Consider the following 21,764-nt stretch of genomic DNA (forward strand, 5'->3'; position numbering starts at 1 on the left):
CCCTGTAGGGACAATATTAATAGCACTATAACAGCTGTGTCTCTGTATTAAGGTAGGGTTAAATCAATGGTAGTTCTCCTATTTGCAGATCTAAGAGACCATTATAGTGCACCTCTCTTCCTCTGTTTAAAAGCTCTGATGGACTAATCCATTACTAGACTGGACTGTTCACCAACCCTGTCCGCTCAGCTGGGTGCCAATGTGTTGTGGATGCAACAGGCCCTATCCCTGACTCTGGCCTTGTATCGACGGGCAATATGGTACCGCCTCTGAGGCTGATCGCCCGAAGCGTGTGTGTGTGTGTGTGTGTGTGTGTGTGTGTGTGTGTGTGTGTGTGTGTGTGTGTGTCACAGTGTGAGACAAGGATGTGACCTCGCACGCTTCGCCCCGGCCGTCCAAAAGCTTCTTAGCGTAGTCAGTGCAGGGTCAGGGAGGAGTCATCTTGTCTCCTAGGTATCAGCCTGTAGCCTGTAGGTCCAACAGGAGCAGGCTTAGAGGGCACACTTCCAAGACATCCAGCTAGGAATGACTTTAGGGGGCTTTCCCTGTCACTTTAAGTTCTATCCTAAGCCTGTGTGTGCCCCTCTGCCAGGTGCTCTTTACTCCATTGTTCTAATGCATGCAATATCAAAATGCTTTGGTTTTTGTTCATTAAAGCAGTGGCTGCATTTGATTAGTAAGCACCCAGTACTTCAGCATGAACAATGCATTGTGGAACTGGAAATCCTAACTGATACAAATTGTCCAGTACCACATCAACCTGAATTGGAAGTAGGCCTACTGCTCAGCGGTAATGTGTCTGCCGTGTGTTGAAAGGTTAAGAATCAAGAATGAAGTCCAAATGGAACAGAACAGGTCTAATCACCCATACTCTAAAGGTCTCCATGTGTTGCTGGTGCTTTCCTAGATGTGCCTGCCTGTATAAATAGGCGGAGCTGCAAAGCACAGAGGAGAGTGACCTAACCTGGTTGAGTTGAGCCTGGCAGGGCTGCAGTGGGCAGCTGCTGGGCCTGCTTTTACATTTTTTTTCCCATCTACCCTGAAGATGAATTAACCAGCCAGACCAGACCAGCTGGGCCTTCTAACCTGTAACTAGGCCTATGAAGAGCCAGGTCATCATAAACCCTGCCACCTTTCTCACACACACGCACGCACGCACGCACGCACGCACGCACGCACGCACGCACACACACACACACACACACACACACACACACACACACACACACACACACACACACACACACACACACACACACAGAGGTTAGAGGTCAGGGAGAGGGGGTAGGTTCGGGTTCACTGCGTTAACAAAGCCCCTGACCAGCATCGCCTTGCAAGACTGTGTGTCCCGGCTACCTCACCTCCCTACCCCTATTCAGAACACTGAGGCTTTATGCTCATTAGAACCCTGCTCCTGTCTTCAGCGTTATAGTAGTAGAGGTCTCTACCACCCTGTATGATACCCAGGGGACTCGTCTTCTCTCAAAGACCACTAAACATAACACATCGTTTCCACTGACTCTGTCTGACCCCAACAGGCCCCCATACCTCTATTCTGACCCCGCTGGGTCCCAGCTATGTGTTTTAGTCAGAGAGAAAATAGTCTGAAAATTCAATAAAAACCAATGGAGTGGCTGATAGGATCTCTCCCCCCTAAGTGAGCACACACCACCACAGTCAAGCTTTCAGTTGGAGCTGGAAAGGAAAAGGATGTCCAATAATTGGTTTCAGAGAAAGTAAATATTTTGAAACCTAGCGGCATGTGATTTTTGGTGGTTGGTGTTTTTCTCAGGTCCACTTGTTTCCATCCAGACCATAATTTCACTGTTTTGGCTGCTGTTGGTCTGTGGACTGCATAATGACAACTCCCACCCTCAAACCCCCCTCCTTTCTTTTCTCTTTTTTTCTCCTTCCACACCTAACCTTTTTCTCTCGTTCCCCAAACGGTAACGCCGGTGTGTGACGCAGGGTGGGGAGCAGGGGTAACCCTCCAGCTGCAGTGGAGCCAGGGGTTGGATGTGGCTTGGCTGGGTCGGGGAGGTGGGTACGGGGGGGTGGTGGGTGGAAGTTGTGGTGGAGGGGGTGCCATCCTGCCGTCACGGGCCCTGCCAAGCACAACATTCCTAACAGTAGTGGGATTGTGTTGTCGGTGTTTTCTCTGTCCCTCTGAGGAGTGGATGGAGGGGAGGGCCTCTCATGGCAGGCTTGATGGCCATTTTGGCTCCTGAAAGAGCCAAGAAGGAGAGAGCAGCTGCACAGGCTGCCCAGGGCTCAGGCCAAGCTGGCACTGGCACCACAGCTGGATCAGGGTCATGGGCGTTGGTTGGCAATTTCACTGACAGGTTTAGTCTAGAACCCAAAACCGCAGCTTCACCAATAAAAGGTTCTTTAAAAGGTGCACGATAGACCACACAGAATTAGTTCTGTGTAGCTCAGTTGGTAGAGCATGGCGCTTGTAACGCCAGGGTAGTGGGTTCGATCCCCGGGACCACCCATACGTAGAATGTATGCACACATGACTGTAAGTCGCTTTGGATAAAAGCGTCTGCTAAATGGCATATATTATTATATAGTTGAAGATCATATACGTGGTGACTTCTTTTTCCAAGTTTGCACTCCATTCAGTAAAGTTGTAGTCATTTTGTTTCCGGCACTGTGGTGCACCAAAGAATGTCTTTCAAGATTATTTTTTTTCACTCCCTTTCCATTTCCATGTTCTTTCTCCTTTCTCTCTCGTGTTTTGAAAATGTGTCTCCTCGTTTTTTTGCTTGGTCTTTTTGGGTAGCTATGACCTGTTGGGGGTTTGTCTCGGAAAATACTGGGCTAAGGTCTGAGATGGTGGTTCCTCTGTAGAAGGGATTTTGGAGGTAACTGCGGGTTGTGATCCCTGTTAAAACAGAGAGTAGACAAAGGGGAAATTATGAGTGTTTATGAGAGTTAGAGGAAGAGAACGTGTTTGCGCGTGTGCCTGTGTGTGTGTGTGTGTGTGTGTGTGTGTGTGTGTGTGTGTGTGTGTGTGTGTGTGTGTGTGTGTGTGTGTGTGTGTGTGTGTGTGTGTGTGTGTGTGTGTGTGTGTGTGTGTGTGTGTGTGTGTGTGTGTGTGTGTGTGTGTGTGTGTTGACCTGGTTGGAGGCCAAGTAGAGGGATCCAGATGAATCTCCAGAGATCCTGCCAGAAATTCCTGACTGACTGGGGTTTTCACTTGAATGTTTGAAGCTGACATTTAGGCTAGACTCCCTCCAGAAAAGAGAGAAGTGGCATTGGGAAGTAAAGGAAATGTGCAGATTGTCCTGGAAGTGCGATGCTCATATGGACTCTATCTACATACTCATGTTTTTTTTGGGGGGGGGTTTCTCCCCCCTTCCCTCCATATCTCTGCCTTGTCTCAGCTGATGGGCTACAACGAGAAGCCTGTCAACCTACAGATGTTCATCGGCACGGCAGACGACCGCTACCTCAGACCTCACGCCTTCTACCAGGTGCATCGGATCACTGGGAAAACGGTGGCCACCGCCAGCCAGGAGATCATCATTTCCAGCACCAAAGTTCTCGAGATTCCTCTGCTTCCCGAAAACAATATGTCTGCCAGGTGGGTGTCATGGTCGCTCAAGGATTACATTACTCAGTTGAATTATGAGTCCTACCTCCTAGCACAGAGGAAGACCTAGAAAGTGTCAAAATAACAGTTTATGATCAAACAGGATCGTAATATCCAGACAGACAGACAGACACACACAAACACACACACACGCACGCACACACACACACACACACACACACACACACACACACACACACACACACACACACACACACACACACACACACACACACGCATACATACATACACACGGTAGGGATTTTATTTGTCTTCATTAAACCAACAGGAGGGTTAAGTTCAGCAGGAAAATATGAGAATTTCCCACCAAACAGAATATGCTTTCAATACACTTTATTCCCTTATTTAGGGATCTACATTGACCACAGTATATATTTAGGCTTTTACTTCAAAGGCTCTGGATTTCCAAGATGTTTTGTCTTAGATTTGGTGTTTCCCTCATAGCTGTAGCATTAATAAATCATATTTACAGCATTTACACATTGTAATTTGACTCAATATTTTTTCACAATATGATGGCAAAGGTTTATTATGGAATTCATTCAGCCTTTGCTTAATTGATACCCAATCGGGGGGTGTTGCTTAGCTCCCCTCCCTATCTCTCTTGCAGTATTGACTGTGCTGGCATTCTGAAGCTGCGCAACTCAGACATTGAGCTGCGGAAGGGGGAGACTGATATCGGGCGGAAGAACACGCGTGTGCGAGTGGTGTTTCGTGTTCACATTCCCCAGCCCAATGGGAAGGTTCTCTCTCTACAGGCTGCATCCATCCCTGTGGAGTGTTGTGAGTATCCAGATCCTGTTCAGATGCACACACACACACACACACACACACACACACACACACACACACACACACACACACACACACACACACACACACACACACACACATATATACAGCCCTTTTCTCTCTCTTTACCACCCCCCCACTCATCTCTTTTCTCTGTCTCTCTCTCATATGTACATTGCTGCCTATGTAAACCCCTCTCCTCTCATCTATCCTCCCAGCCCAGCGTTCGGCCCAGGAGCTTCCCCAGGTAGAGAAGGCCAGTCTGACCGGCTGTCTGGTCAGCGGGGGAGAGGAGATGGTCATCACAGGATCCAACTTCTTCCCCGAATCAAAGGTCATATTCCTGGAGAAGGGCCCTGGTAAGAGACTTGTACACACAGCGTCTCACACACAGGGGGAGATCCTTAGGGACATCCTTGCTGAGGAATGTGATTTTTTTCTTGATTTATTTGTATTATATTGTATTTGACTTTATTTAGTAAATTGTGTATACAGTATGTAGGACTCCCTTGTAAAAGGGATGTTGGTCTCTATGGTGTCTCCCTTTTAAAAATAAAAGTCAAATAAAATATTGTTGACCCACAAGCTGACTCTTAATTCACATGGTCGAACAGTGCCTCTTTGCTTGACATCATGGGAAAATCTAAAACATTGTAGACCTCCACAAGTCTGGTTCATCCTTGGGAGCAATTTCCAAACGCCTGAAGGTACCACTTTCATCTGTACAAACAATAGTGCGCAAGTATAAACACCATGGGACCACGCAGAAAATTATGTCATGGCTTTAGAAGCTTCTGCTAGGCTAATTGACATAATTTGAGTCAATTGGAGGTGTACCTGTGGATGTATTTCAAGGCCTACCTTCAAACTCAGTGCCTCTTTGCTTGACATGGGCAAATAAAAATAAATCAGCAAAGACCTCAGAAAAAGAATTGTAGACCTCCACAAGTCTGGTTCATCCTTGGGAGCAATTTCCAAATGCCTGAAGGTACTACGTTCATCTGTACAAACAATAGTACGCAAGTATAAACACCATGGGACCGTGCAGCCGTCATACCGCTCAAGAAGGAGACGTGTTTTGTATCCTAGAGATGAACGTACTTTGGTGTGAAAAGTGCAAATCAATCCCAGAACAACAGCAAAGGACCTTGTGAAGAAGCTGGGGGGAACAGGTACAAAGTATCTATATCCACAGTAAAATGAGTCCTATATCGACATAACCTGAAAGGCCACTCAGCAAGGAAGAAGCCACTGCTCCAAAACCGCCACAAATAAGCCAGACTACGGTTTGCAACTGCACATGGGGACAAATATCGTACTTTTTGGAGAAACACCATGGGACCATGCAGCCGTCATACCGCTCAAGAAGGAGACGTGTTTTGTATCCTAGAGATGAACGTACTTTGGTGTGAAAAGTGCAAATCAATCCCAGAACAACAGCAAAGGACCTTGTGAAGAAGCTGGGGGGAACAGGTACAAAGTATCTATATCCACAGTAAAATGAGTCCTATATCGACATAACCTGAAAGGCCACTCAGCAAGGAAGAAGCCACTGCTCCAAAACCGCCACAAATAAGCCAGACTACGGTTTGCAACTGCACATGGGGACAAATATCGTACTTTTTGGAGAAATGTCCTCTGGTCTGATGAAACAAAAATAGAACTGTTTGGCCATAATGACCATCGTTATGTTTGAAGGAAAAGGGAGAGGCTTGCAAGCCAAAGAACACCATCCCAACCGTGAAGCTCGGGGGTGGCAGCATCATGTTGTGGGGGTGCTTTGCTGCAGGAGGGACTGGTGCACTTCACCAAATAGATGGCTTCATGAGAGAGGAAAATTACGTGGATATGTTGAAGCAACATCTCAAGACATCAGTCAGGAAGTTAAAGCTTGGTCTCAAATGTGTTTTCCAAATGGACAATGACCCCAAGTATACTTCCAAAGTTGTGGCAAAATGGCTTAAGGACAACAAAGTCAAGGTATTGGAGTGGCCATCACAAAGCCCTGACCTCAATCCCATAGAAGATTTGTGGGCAGAACTGAAAAAGCGTATGCGAGCAAGGATGCCTACAAACCTGACTCAGTTACACCAGATCTGTCAGGAGGAATGGACCAAAATTCACCCACCTTATTGTGGGAAGCTTGTGGAAGGCTACTCAAAATGTTTGACCCAAGTTAAACAATTTAAAAGCAATGCTACCAAATACTAATTGAGTGTATGTAAACTTCTGACCCACTGGGAATGTGATGAAAGAAATAAAAGCTGAAAGAAATAATTTTCTCTACTATTATTCTGACATTTCACATTCTTTAAATAAAGTGGTGATCCTAACTGACCTAAGACACAGAATTAAATTAAATGTCAGGAATTGTGAAAAACTGAGTTTAAATGTATTTGGCTAAGGTGTATGTAAACTTCCGACTCCAAGTGTATATAATACTGTTTGGCTCATCCAAATTAAACACCTTAGAATATCCACAGTAGCAAATACTCTGTAGTTTGGATCCAGTGAGTTGATCCAAGATCTGGGTTGCTTTAGGTACTGTACTTCCAGCTTAACTAAAATCAAATCAAAATGTATTGGTCACATACACATGGTTAGCAGATGCTATTGCGAGTGTAGCGAAATGCTTGTGCTTCTAGTTCCGACCATGCAGTAATATCTAACAAGTAATCTATCAATTTCACAACAACTACCTTATACACACATTTACATTACATTTAAGTCATTTAGCAGACGCTCTTATCCAGAGCGACTTACAAATTGGTGCATTCACCTTATGACATCCAGTGGAACAGTCACTTTACAATAGTGCATCTAAATCTTAAAGGGGGGGTGAGAAGGATTACTTATCCTATCCTAGGTATTCCTTAAAGAGGTGGGGTTTCAGGTGTCTCCGGAAGGTGGTGATTGACTCCGCTGTCCTGGCGTCGTGAGGGAGTTTGTTCCACCATTGGGGGGCTAGAGCAGCGAACAGTTTTGACTGGGCTGAGCGGGAACTGTACTTCCTCAGTGGTAGGGAGGCGAGCAGGCCAGAGGTGGATGAACGCAGTGCCCTTGTTTGGGTGTAGGGCCTGATCAGAGCCTGGAGGTACTGAGGTGCCGTTCCCCTCACAGCTCCGTAGGCAAGCACCATGGTCTTGTATCGGATGCGAGCTTCAACTGGAAGCCAGTGGAGAGAGCGGAGGAGCGGGGTGACGTGAGAGAACTTGGGAAGGTTGAACACCAGACGGGCTGCGGCGTTCTGGATGAGTTGTAGGGGTTTGATGGCACAGGCAGGGAGCCCAGCCAACAGCGAGTTGCAGTAATCCAGACGGGAGATGACAAGTGCCTGGATTAGGACCTGCGCCGCTTCCTGTGTGAGGCAGGGTCGTACTCTGCGGATGTTGTAACAAGTGTAAAGGAATGAATAAGAATATGTACATATAAATATATGGATGAGCGATGGCCGAACGGCATAGGCAAGATGCAGTAGATGGTATCGAGTACAGCATATACATATGAGATGAGTAATGTAGGGTATGTAAACATGATATAAAGTGACATTGTTTAAAGTGACTAGTGATACATTTATTACATCCCGTTTTTAATTATTAAAGTGGCAAGAGATTTGAGTCAGTATGTTGGCAGCAGCCACTCAATGTTAGTGATGGCTGTTTAACAGTCTGGTGGCCTTGAGATAGAAGCTGTTTTTCAGTCTCTCTGTCCCAGCTTTGATGCACCTGCACTGATCTCGCCTTCTGGATGATCGTGGGGTGAACAGGCAGTGGCTCGGGTGGTTGTTGTCCTTGATGATCTTTATGGCCTTCCTGTAACATCGGGTGGTGTAGGTGTCCTAGAGGGCAGGTAGTTTGCCCCCGGTGATGCGTTGTGCAGACCTCACTACCCTCTGAAGAGTCTTACGGTTGTGGGTGGAGCAGTTGCTGTACCAGGTGGTGATACAGCCTGACAGGATGCTCTCGACTGTGCATCTGTAAAAGTTTGTGTGTTTTTGGTGACAAGCCACAATTCTTCAGCCTCCTGAGGAGGCGCTGTTGCAACAACATAACCATTGTTGTGTAGAAAACAGCTGGAGTGTAAGGACCTTTCTCAACATCCTCTAGATAGAATGTCACCATCACCAATCACCTCTTTCAACACAGAGATCAAACAGGTTCCAATAGCTGATTTACTGACTGCGGAGGAAGAGTCAGACCCAACTAGATAGAAACACCTGGAAAAAGAACAGTCCCATGCCTCCTACAGCCCTGGGGTGCGTTCCACACCATGCTGCTATCCCGCCCACTAGCACTGCTCTACTATTTAAAGCACATGTCATTTTCTGTCATCCATGGAATGTTACTACTGAGTTATAATACACACAAAGCTCAAGAGCAAGAGCCACTAAAAATGGATCTCAGTCTCTTTTTCTGATCTTATCTGTCCGTCCCAAGAGAAAGATGGGTAGCATATCTGACTACTGCTACTGACTGACACACAGGTTATCACACACTCACACAGTACAATCTACTGCTTACACCTGACTCCTCAGTCTAGTCCTTATCAGTGTTAATATTTAGCCCTGTCCTGACCCGTTTAGTGTATTAACTTAAGAAGAGAGAGTCTCTGAGTGTGGTAGGTTCTTCTGCTCATACTGTACCTCTTCATTAATCGCTTGGGTTGAACTTTACTTACTACAACCCACTATTTAGACTCTCCCTCCTCTAACTCTTTAAATAATAAAACACAAGTATGGGCGGGCTCCAGGATGGAAACTGTGAAAGGGTGACAGCGTTCTGTGAACCAGTCCCTGCCTGCCCACCATAGCTTTGTGAAAGAGGCCAAACTGAATCAAGTTCAAACACGGAGGAGAGTCAAGGGGGCTGTTACTTATTGACTAAGATACATTATTTTGAGAAATTGAGTGGAAACCTTTACCCTAGGAGTGGAGTGGAGGAAACTTGGGCCCTGCAGACATGATGTGTCTCATCATGGGGGAAAGAGAGAGATAATGATGATCTGGTTTGTGTAAATTGTCCCTCATCAAGGCTAATCCAGACGCTTATTGCAGAACATGCCTGATTGGAGCGAGCGGATGGAGGGATGGAATAAAGAGAGGAGAGGAAGAGAGTAGTAATGACAGAGTTTTCCACCTTCTCCTTCCATAAACCGAGTACAACAGTGGAATCACGTTGAGTGTGAAAGACACGTTTATTGTGGTTAGTTAGTTAATGTATAGTCAGTGTTACTTGTGGGGGGTAGGGTGGGGACTTCATGTGGGGGTTGGTGGATGGAGTCTTCCTGGGGGGATAGGGTGGGGTCTTCCTGGGGGGATAGGGTGGGGTCTTCCTGGGGGAAAGGATGGGGTCTTCCTAGGGGGAAAGGATGGGGTCTTCCTGGGGGAAAGGATGGGGTCTTCCTGGGGGGGGATAGGGTGGGGTCTTCCTGTGGGGGGTAGGATGGGGTCTTCCTAGGGGGAAAGGATGGGGTCTTCCTAGGGGGAAAGGATGGGGTCTTCCTAGGGGGAAAGGATGGGATCTTCCTGGGGGAAAGGATGGGGTCTTCCTAGGGGGAAAGGATGGGGTCTTCCTAGGGGGAAAGGATGGGGTCTTCCTGGGGGGATAGGGTGGGGTCTTCCTGTGGGGGTAGGATGGGGTCTTCCTAGGGGGAAAGGATGGGGTCTTCCTGTGGGGGGTAGGATGGGGTCTTCCTAGGGGGAAAGGATGGGGTCTTCCTGAGGCATACATACAAAGAAATGCAGTGGCGGCACGCCGCTCCTAAATGCACAGAGGAAGAGAGGAGGGTTGGGTAACAGGAATCCCTAGCTCCAGGCACCAGTTGATAACAAGTTCTACATTACAGTTTATGGAATCTCTACTGGACTCTCTACTGGACTTGTTCAATTCCCATTTTTAAAGATGATAAAAGTAACTTTGAATAGAAACGTTTGCTAAATTACCATGTTATGTTTTTATTACAAGCAGTAATTGAGGTCTTTTAGTGAGTTGGTTGTGTGTCCATCCAGTTTACCAGTTCTTTGTTGGCTGCCATGCAGATAATGAGAGAGGTAGTTGAGGAAGGGGAGCCATAATGATGCAGGCAGGCGACTCTGGTCCATCTGGCTACAGCAGGTCTGTCAGTGTGAGGTCTGGTCTTTGGCTCGTTCGCTCATCACCTCCTAATGCTAGGAAAAGCAGAAAGGTCCTTTCCCTCTGTCCAGATGAAACAGGATCACATCCATTGGCTTCATGCTGACTTCTATCACTTTATTACCTGCTCTGGGGGAGGGAGGGAGCAGTTTGGCTCAGAGGAAGGGGAATATGAAGTGCATCATTATTATTATTCTGAGGGGAAAAACATATTATTTGACCAGAGTGAATCTCATCAAACGGGAAAAGGACCCGTAGATGGAATGACTGACTCTACTGACTGACTCTACTGACGGAGTATTTTGGCCTACTGACTCTACTGTCTTACTGACTGACTGTACTGACTATACTGGCTTACTGACTGACTGTACTCTACTGACTCTACTGGGTTACTGGCTCTACTGTACTGTACTCACTATACTGGCTCTACTGGCTTACTGACTGACTGCCCTACTGACTCTACTGGCTTACTGACTGACTGTACTCTACTGACTACTGGCTTACTGACTGACTGTACTGTACTCACTATACTGGCTCTACTGGCTTACTGGTTCTACTGGCTTAATGACAACCCTACTGACTCTACTGGCTTACTGACTGACTGTACTCTACTGACTCTACTGGCTTACAGACTGACTGTACTGTACTCACTATACTGGTTCTACTGGCTTACTGACTGACTGTACTCTACTGGCTTACTGACTGACTGTACTCTACTGGCTTACAGACTGACTGTACTGTACTGACTATACTGACTCTACTGGCTTACTGACTGACTGTACTGTACTGACTACTGACTCGACTGACTGTACTGTACTGACTCTACTGGCTTACTGACTCTACTGGCTTACTGACTGACTGTACTCTACTGGCTTACTGACTACTGGCTTACTGACTGACTGGCTTACTGACTCTACTGGCTGACTGTACTCTACTGGCTTACTGGCTCTACTGTACTGTACTCATTATACTGGCTTACTGACTCTACTGGCTTACTGACTGACTGTACTGTACTGACTATACTGGATTACAGACTGACTACTCCACTGACTCTACTGGCTTACTGACTGATTGTACTGTACTGACTATACTGACTCTACTGACTTACTGTACTCTACTGACTCTACTGGCTTACTGACTGACTGTACTGTACTGACTATACTGGCGTACTGGCTTACTGACTGACTGTACTCTACTGACTACTGGCTTACTGACTCTACTGTACTTTTCTCACTATACTGGCTCTACTGACTTACTGACTGACTACTCTACTGGCTTACTGACTCTACTGGCTTACTGACTCTACTGGCTTACTGACTACTGACTGTACTGACTATACTGGCGTACTGACTGACTGTACTGTACTGACTACTGACTGTACTGACTATACTGGCGTACTGACTACTGTACTCACTATACTGGCTTACTGGCTCTACTGACTGACTGACTGTACTGACTACTGACTCTACTGGCTTACTGACTGACTGTACTGTACTGACTATACTGGCTTACTGACTCTACTGGCTTACTGACTGACTACTCTACTGACTCTACTGGCTTACTGACTCTACTGGCTTACTGACTGACTACTCTACTGACTCTACTGGCTTACTGACTCTACTGGCTTACTGACTGACTACTCTACTGACTCTACTGGCTTACTGACTCTACTGGCTTACTGACTCTACTGGCTTACTGACTGACTACTGACTGACTATACTGTACGACTACTGTAGGGCCTTGATGAGGGCAGAAGGCGAGTGGAGAATGATGTAAAAAAAAACAGTGGTTGAATTGAAATTGCATTTAACACACCAGGCATCAGTGTTTTTCCTTTCTTCCATAAAAAAGGTCTACAAGCTACAGTTATTCTAGCTGTCTGAATAGCCCTCATTGTTTTGGTAGATATCATAACACATGGATGTGTTTTTAACTCTCTGAGAGAGGGGTGTATATAGAACATGTTTTAACTCTCTGAGAGAGGGGTGTATATAGAACATGTTTTTAACTCTCTGAGAGAGGGGTGTATATAGAACATGTTTTTAACTCTCTGAGAGAGGGGTGTATATAGAACATGTTTTTAACTCTCTGAGAGAGGGGTGTATATAGAACATGTTTTTAACTCTCTGAGAGAGGGGTGTATATAGAACATGTTTTTAACTCTCTGAGAGAGGGGTGTATATAGAACATGTTTTTAACTCTCTGAGAGAGGGGTGTATATAGAACATGTTTTTAACTCTCTGAGAGAGGGGTGTATATAGAACATGTTTTTAACTCTCTGAGAGAGGGGTGTATATAGAACATGTTTTTAACTCTCTGAGAGAGGGGGGTGTATATAGAACATGTTTTTAACTCTCTGAGAGAGGGGTGTATATAGAACATGTTTTTAACTCTCTGAGAGAGGGGTGTATATAGAACATGTTTTTAACTCTCTGAGAGAGGGGTGTATATAGAACATGTTTTTAACTCTCTGAGAGAGGGGTGTATATAGAACATGTTTTTAACTCTCTGAGAGAGGGGTGTATATAGAACATGTTTTTAACTCTCTGACTCTCTGAGAGAGGGTGTATATAGAACATGTTTTTAACTCTCTGAGAGAGGGGTGTATATAGAACATGTTTTTAACTCTCTGAGAGAGGGGTGTATATAGAACATGTTTTTAACTCTCTGAGAGAGGGGTGTATATAGAACATGTTTTTAACTCTCTGAGAGAGGGGTGTATATAGAACATGTTTTTAACTCTCTGAGAGAGGGGTGTATATAGAACATGTTTTTAACTCTCTGAGAGAGGGGTGTATATAGAACATGTTTTTAACTCTCTGAGAGAGGGGTGTATATAGAACATGTTTTTAACTCTCTGAGAGAGGGGTGTATATAGAACATGAACATTTTTAACTCTCTGAGAGAGGGGTGTATATAGAACATGTTTTTAACTCTCTGAGAGAGGGGTGTATATAGAACATGTTTTTAACTCTCTGAGAGAGGGGTGTATATAGAACATGTTTTTAACTCTCTGAGAGAGAGGGTGTATATAGAACATGTTTTTAACTCTCTGAGAGAGGGGTGTATATAGAACATGTTTTTAACTCTCTGAGAGAGGGGTGTATATAGAACATGTTTTTAACTCTCTGAGAGAGGGGTGTATATAGAACATGTTTTTAACTCTCTGAGAGAGGGGTGTATATAGAACATGTTTTTAACTCTCTGAGAGAGGGGTGTATATAGAACATGTTTTTAACTCTCTGAGAGAGGGGTGTATATAGAACATGTTTTTAACTCTCTGAGAGAGGGGTGTATATAGAACATGTTTTTAACTCTCTGAGAGAGGGGTGTATATAGAACATGTTTTTAACTCTCTGAGAGAGGGGTGTATATAGAACATGTTTTTAACTCTCTGAGAGAGGGGTGTATATAGAACATGTTTTTAACTCTCTGAGAGAGGGGTGTATATAGAACATGTTTTTAACTCTCTGAGAGAGGGGTGTATATAGAACATGTTTTTAACTCTCTGAGAGAGGGGTGTATATAGAACATGTTTTTAACTCTCTGAGAGAGGGGTGTATATAGAACATGTTTTTAACTCTCTGAGAGAGGGGTGTATATAGAACATGTTTTTAACTCTCTGAGAGAGGGGTGTATATAGAACATGTTTTTAACTCTCTGAGAGAGGGGTGTATATAGAACATGTGTATATAGAACATGTTTTTAACTCTCTGAGAGAGGGTGTATATAGAACATGTTTTTAACTCTCTGAGAGAGGGGAACATGTTTGTATATAGAACATGTTTTTAACTCTCTGAGAGAGGGGTGTATATAGAACATGTTTTTAACTCTCTGAGAGAGGGGTATATAGAACATGTTTTTAACTCTCTGAGAGGGGTGTATATAGAACATGTTTTTAACTCTCTGAGAGAGGGGGTCCTGTGTTTTTAAGCTCAGTTGGTAGAGCATGGCGTTTTTAACGCCTGAGGGAGGGGTGTATATAGAACATGTTTTTAACTCTAGAATGTATGCAACATGACTGTAAGTCGCTTTGGAGAAAGCGTCTGCTAAATGGCATATATTATTATTATATATTATTATTATAGAACATGTTTTTAACTCTCTGAGAGAGGGGTGTCATGCAGGTGAAAGAGGACCCAAAAGCGACTTAACAGAAACAGAGTTTATTTAAGTCCAAAACGGAATAACAGAAATCCTCTAGACTTGTAGAGGGAAACAACTGGAGAAGCGGCCACAGACTGCAGGTCGCCGGGTAGGCGCAGGCCGTAGTCGACAGAGACACCTGCTCACACGCAGCATCTGATGAAGGCAAAAAAACACGACAGGACAGGGCGATACACAATCACAGCAAAAACACGACAGGACAGGGCGAAACGCAATCACAGCAAGGTGAATACAATACAAGGAACCGACGGGACAGGAACGGATCACAAAGGAATAAATAGGGACTCTAATCAGGGGAAAGGATCGGGAACAGGTGTGGGAAGACTAAATGATGATTAGGGGAATAGGAACAGCTGGGAGCAGGAACGGAACGATAGAGAGAAGAGAGAGCGAGAGAGTGAGAGAGGGAGGGGGAGAGAGAGGGATAGAAGGAGGGAAAGAACCAAATAAGACCAGCAGAGGGAAACGAATAGCATGGGGAGCACAGGGACAAGACATGATAATAAATGACAAACATGACAGTACCCCCCACTCACCGAGCGCCTCCTGGCGCACTCGAGGAGGAATCCTGGCGGCAACGGAGGAAATCATCGATGAGTGAACGGTCCAGCACGTCCCGAGACGGAACCCAACTCCTCTCCTCAGGACCGTAACCCTCCCAATCCACTAGGTATTGGTGACCCCGTCCCGAGAACGCATGTCCATGATCTTATGTACCTTGTAAATAGGTGCGCTCTCGACAAGGACGGGAGGGGGAGGGAAGACGAACGGGGTGCGAAGAAAGGGCTTAACACAGGAGACATGGAAGACAGGATGGACGCGACGAAGATGTCGCGGAAGAAGCAGTCGCACAGCGACAGGATTGACGACCTGGGAGACACGGAACGGACCAATGAACCGCGGAGTCAACTTACGAGAAGCTGTCGTAAGAGGAAGGTTGCGAGTGGAAAGCCACACTCTCTGGCCGCAACAATACCTTGGACTCTTAATCCTGCGTTTATTGGCGGCTCTCACCGTCTGTGCCCTGTAACGGCAAAGTGCAGACCTCACCCTCCTCCAGGTGCGCTCACAACGTTGGACAAACGCTTGAGCGGAGGGAACGCTGGACTCGGCAAGCTGGGATGAGAACAGAGGAGGCTGGTAACCCAGACTACTCTGAAACGGAGATAACCCGGTAGCAGACGAAGGAAGCGAATTGTGAGCGTATTCTGCCCAGGGGAGCTGTTCTGCCCAAGACGCAGGGCTTCTGAAAGAAAGGCTGCGTAGTATGCGACCAATCGTCTGATTGGCCCTCTCTGCTTGACCGTTAGACTGGGGATGAAACCCGGAAGAGAGACTGACGGACGCACCAATCAAACGACAGAACTCCCTCCAAAACTGTGACGTGAATTGCGGGCCTCTGTCTGAAACGGCGTCTAACGGGAGGCCATGAATTCTGAATACATTCTCAATAATGATTTGTGCCGTCTCCTTAGCGGAAGGAAGTTTAGCGAGGGGAATGAAATGTGCCGCCTTAGAGAACCTATCGACAACCGTCAGAATCACAGTCTTCCCCGCAGACAAAGGCAGACCGGTAATGAAGTCTAAGGCAATGTGAGACCATGGTCGAGAAGGAATGGGAGCGGTCTGAGACGACCGGCAGGAGGAGAGTTACCCGACTTAGTCTGCGCGCAGTCCGAACAAGCAGCCACGAAACGGCGCGTGTCACGCTCCTGAGTCGGCCACCAAAAGCGCTGGCGAATAGACGCAAGAGTGCCTCGAACACCGGGATGACCAGCTAACTTGGCAGAGTGAGCCCACTGAAGAACAGCCAGACGAGTGGAAACAGGAACGAAAAGGAGGTTACTAGGACAAGCGCGCGGCGACGCAGTGTGCGTGAGTGCTTGCTTAACCTGTCTTTCAATTCCCCAGACTGTTAACCCGACAACACGCCCATAAGGAAGAATCCCCTCGGGATCAGTAGAAGCCACAGAAGAACTAAACAGACGGGATAAGGCATCAGGCTTGGTGTTCTTGCTACCCGGACGGTAAGAAATCACAAACTCGAAACGAGCGAAAAACAACGCCCAACGAGCTTGACGGGCATTAAGTCGTTTGGCAGAACGGATGTACTCAAGGTTCTTATGGTCTGTCCAAACGACAAAGGAACGGTCGCCCCCTCCAACCACTGTCGCCATTCGCCTAGGGCTAAGCGGATGGCGAGCAGTTCACGGTTACCCACATCATAGTTGCGCTCAGATGGCGACAGGCGATGAGAAAAATAAGCGCAAGGATGAACCTTATCGTCAGACTGGAAGCGCTGGGATAGAATGGCTCCCACGCCTACCTCTGAAGCGTCAACCTCGACAATGAATTGTCTAGTGACGTCAGGAGTAACGAGGATAGGAGCGGACGTAAAACGTTCTTTTAGAAGATCAAAAGCTCCCTGGGCGGAACCGGACCACTTAAAACACGTCTTGACAGAAGTAAGAGCTGTGAGAGGGGCAGCAACTTGACCGAAATTACGAATGAAACGCCGATAGAAATTAGCGAAACCTAAAAAGCGCTGCAACTCGACACGTGACCTTGGAACGGGCCAATCACTGACAGCTTGGACCTTAGCGGAATCCATCTGAATGCCTTCAGCGGAAATAACGGAACCGAGAAAAGTAACGGAGGAGACATGAAAAGAGCACTTCTCAGCCTTTACGTAGAGACAATTCTCTAAAAGGCGCTGTAGAACACGTCGAACGTGCTGAACATGAATCTCGAGTGACGGAGAAAAAATCAGGATATCGTCAAGATAGACAAAAACAAAAATGTTCAGCATGTCTCTCAGAACATCATTAACTAATGCCTGAAAAACAGCTGGCGCATTGGCGAGACCGAACGGCAGAACCCGGTACTCAAAATGCCCTAACGGAGTGTTAAACGCCGTTTTCCACTCGTCCCCCTCTCTGATGCGCACGAGATGGTAAGCGTTACGAAGGTCCAACTTAGTAAAGCACCTGGCTCCCTGCAGAATCTCGAAGGCTGATGACATAAGGGAAGCGGATAACGATTCTTAACCGTTATGTCATTCAGCCCTCGATAATCCACGCAGGGGCGCAGAGTACCGTCCTTCTTCTTAACAAAAAGAACCCCGCCCCGGCCGGAGAAGAAGAAGGCACTATGGTACCGGCGTCAAGAGACACAGACAAATAATCCTCGAGAGCCTTACGTTCGGGAGCCGACAGAGAGTATAGTCTACCTCGAGGAGGAGTGGTCCCCGGAAGGAGATCAATACTACAATCATACGACCGGTGAGGAGGAAGGGAGTTGGCTCGGGACCGACTGAAGACCGTGCGCAGATCATGATATTCCTCCGGCACTCCTGTCAAATCGCCAGGTTCCTCCTGAGAAGTAGGGACAGAAGAAACGGGAGGGATGGCAGACATTAAACACTTCACATGACAAGAAACGTTCCAGGATAGGATAGAATTACTAGACCAATTAATAGAAGGATTATGACATACTAGCCAGGGATGACCCAAAACAACAGGTGTAAACGGTGAACGGAAAATCAAAAAAGAAATAGTCTCACTGTGGTTACCAGATACTGTGAGGGTTAAAGGTAGTGTCTCAAATCTGATACTGGGAAGATGACTACCATCTAAGGCGAACATGGGCGTAGGCTTATCTAACTCTCTGAAAGGAATGTCATGTTTCCGAACCCATGCTTCGTCCATGAAACAACCCTCAGCCCCAGAGTCTATCAAGGCACTACATGTAGCACCGAACCGGTCCAGCGTAGGTGGACCGACAAAGTAGTACAGGACCTTGATGGAGAGACTTGAGTAGTTGCGCTCACCTGTAGCCCTCCGCTTACAGATGAGCTCTGGCTTTTACTGGACATGAATTAACAAAATGTCCAGCAACTCCGCAATAGAGGCACAGGCGGTTGGTGATCCTCCGTTCCTCCCCTTATTCGAGATGCGAATCCCTCCCAGCTGCATGGGCTCAGTCTCAAAGCCAGAGGAGGGAGATGGTTGCGATGCGGAGCAGGGAAACACCGTTGATGCGAGCTCTCTTCCACGAGCCCGGTGACGAAGATCTACCCGTCGTTCTATGCGGATGGCGAGAGCAATCAAAGAGTCCACATCTGAAGGAACCTCCCGGGAGAGAATCTCATCCTTAACCACTGCGTGGAGTCCCTCCAGAAAACGAGCGAGCAGCGCCGGCTCGTTCCACTCACTAGAGGCAGCAAGAGTGCGAAACTCAATGGAATAATCCGTTATGGACCGTTCACCTTGGCATAAGGAAGCCAGGGCCCTAGAAGCCTCCCCACCAAAAACTGAACGGTCAAAAACCCGAATCATCTCCTCTTTAAAGTTCTGGAATTTGTTAGAGCAATCAGCCCTTGCCTCCCAGATAGCTGTGCCCCATTCTCGAGCCCGGCCAGTAAGGAGTGAAATGACGTAAGCAACCCGAGCTCTCTCTCTAGAGTATGTGTTGGGTTGGAGAGAGAACACAATCTCACACTGCGTGAGAAAGGAGCGGCACTCAGTGGGCTGCCCGGAGTAGCAAGGTGGGTTATTAACCCTAGGTTCTGGAGGCTCGGCAGGCCAGGAAGTAACAGGTGGCACGAGACGTAGACTCTGGAACTGTCCAGAGAGGTCGGAAACCTGAGCGGCCAGGTTCTCCACGGCATGGCGAGCAGCGGACAATTCCTGCTCGTGTCTGCCGAGCATGGCTCCTTGGATCTCGACGGCAGTGTAACGAGCGTCTGAAGTCGCTGGGTCCATTCCTTGGTCGGTTCCTTCTGTCATGCAGGTGAAAGAGGACCCAAAAGCGACTTAACAGAAACAGAGTTTATTTAAGTCCAAAACGGAATAACAGAAATCCTCTAGACTTGTAGAGGGAAACAACTGGAGAAGCGGCCACAGACTGCAGGTCGCTTCGGGTAGGCGCAGGCCGTAGTCGACAGAGACACCTGCTCACACGCAGCATCTGATGAAGGCAAAAAAACACGACAGGACAGGGCGATACACAATCACAGCAAAAACACGACAGGACAGGGCGAAACGCAATCACAGCAAGGTGAATACAATACAAGGAACCGACGGGACAGGAACGGATCACAAAGGAATAAATAGGGACTCTAATCAGGGGAAAGGATCGGGAACAGGTGTGGGAAGACTAAATGATGATTAGGGGAATAGGAACAGCTGGGAGCAGGAACGGAACGATAGAGAGAAGAGAGAGCGAGAGAGTGAGAGAGGGAGGGGGAGAGAGAGGGATAGAAGGAGGGAAAGAACCAAATAAGACCAGCAGAGGGAAACGAATAGCATGGGGAGCACAGGGACAAGACATGATAATAAATGACAAACATGACAAGGGGTGTATATAGAACATGTTTTTAACTCTCTGAGAGAGGGGTGTATATAGAACATGTTTTTAACTCTCTGAGAGAGGGGTGTATATAGAACATGTTTTTAACTCTCTGAGAGAGGGGTGTATATAGAACATGTTTTTAACTCTCTGAGAGAGGGGTGTATATAGAACATGTTTTTAACTCTCTGAGAGAGGGGTGTATATAGAACATGTTTTTAACTCTCTGAGAGAGGGGTGTATATAGAACATGTTTTTAACTCTCTGAGAGAGGGGTGTATATAGAACATGTTTTTAACTCTCTGAGAGAGGGGTGTATATAGAACATGTTTTTAACTCTCTGAGAGAGGGGTGTATATAGAACATGTTTTTAACTCTCTGAGAGAGGGGTGTATATAGAACATGTTTTTAACTCTCTGAGAGAGGGGTGTATATAGAACATGTTTTTAACTCTCTGAGAGAGGGGTGTATATAGAACATGTTTTTAACTCTCTGAGAGAGGGGTGTATATAGAACATGTTTTTAACTCTCTGAGAGAGGGGTGTATATAGAACATGTTTTTAACTCTCTGAGAGAGGGGTGTATATAGAACATGTTTTTAACTCTCTGAGAGAGGGGTGTATATAGAACATGTTTTTAACTCTCTGAGAGAGGGTGTATATAGAACATGTTTTTAACTCTCTGAGAGAGGGGTGTATATAGAACATGTTTTTAACTCTCTGAGAGAGGGGTGTATATAGAACATGTTTTTAACTCTCTGAGAGAGGGGTGTATATAGAACATGTTTTTAACTCTCTGAGAGAGGGGTGTATATAGAACATGTTTTTAACTCTCTGAGAGAGGGGTGTATATAGAACATGTTTTTAACTCTCTGAGAGAGGGGTGTATATAGAACATGTTTTTAACTCTCTGAGAGAGGGGTGTATATAGAACATGTTTTTTCTCTGAGAGGAAGGGGTGGATGGATGTGTTTTTAACTCTCTGAGAGAGGGGTGTATATAGAACATGTTTTTTCTCTGAGAGGAAGGGGTGAATGGATGTGTTTTTAACTCTCTGAGAGAGGGGTGTATATAGAACATGTTTTTAACTCTCTGAGAGAGGGGTGTATATAGAACATGTTTTTAACTCTCTGAGAGAGGGGTGTATATAGAACATGTTTTTTCTCTGAGAGGAAGGGGTGGATGGATGTGTTTTTAACTCTCTGAGAGAGGGGTGTATATAGAACATGTTTTTTCTCTGAGAGGAAGGGGTGGATGGATGTGTTTTCTCTTCGTCATCAGGTAGGTTCCTGTTGGAGCTTGTTTAGTGGTGGGCGGAGGATGGTGGCAGTACATGTGGGGCCCTCTCCCTCCTCTCTCCTGCCTATTGAATGTCAACATGTGCTGCAGAAATACGCTCAGTATGCTGAAGTCAGACAGAGCTAAGGCACCCAAGGTCATTATTCAGGCATTACCAGAAAGCTGACTCAGATACCTAGAGGAGTAGCTAGAGCCCCCCTTTCACAAAAAGAGAAGGAACCTTCCAGTAGAGATACAATAGCCTAAAGTGGCTTATGTCATAAACCTGTTCTGTTTCATTCTGTGGGATGGTGGAATCTCCACTGAGCTCTATAGAAGAGTCTAATGCACCACAGGATTACTGGGGCAAAGACTGTCATCTGCCTCTGTTAGGATGAGATCAAGGGTCTTCCTAACTAAAGTAGTATG

The 21,764-nt window shown here is 46.3% G+C and overlaps 1 protein-coding gene across 3 annotated transcripts in view; it reads left to right on the top strand.

Annotated features, from left to right (window-relative positions):
* The window catches only part of LOC124035541 (nuclear factor of activated T-cells, cytoplasmic 3-like), a 101,565-nt gene that overhangs the window by 56,971 nt on the left and 22,830 nt on the right, over window positions 1-21,764 (top strand). For 2 of the 3 annotated variants that reach the window (XM_046349003.1, XM_046349006.1), the window contains exons 4-6: window positions 3,390-3,589; window positions 4,206-4,402; window positions 4,630-4,770. In XM_046349003.1, the coding sequence (XP_046204959.1) occupies window positions 3,390-3,589; window positions 4,206-4,402; window positions 4,630-4,770 (538 nt within the window). The remainder of the gene's footprint in view (window positions 1-3,389; window positions 3,590-4,205; window positions 4,403-4,629; window positions 4,771-21,764) is intronic. The other variant, XM_046349004.1, reaches the window with a different exon arrangement.

The sequence above is a fragment of the Oncorhynchus gorbuscha genome, linkage group LG05, assembly GCF_021184085.1.
Source record: "Oncorhynchus gorbuscha isolate QuinsamMale2020 ecotype Even-year linkage group LG05, OgorEven_v1.0, whole genome shotgun sequence".
NCBI classification, from domain to species: Eukaryota; Metazoa; Chordata; class Actinopteri; order Salmoniformes; family Salmonidae; genus Oncorhynchus; species Oncorhynchus gorbuscha.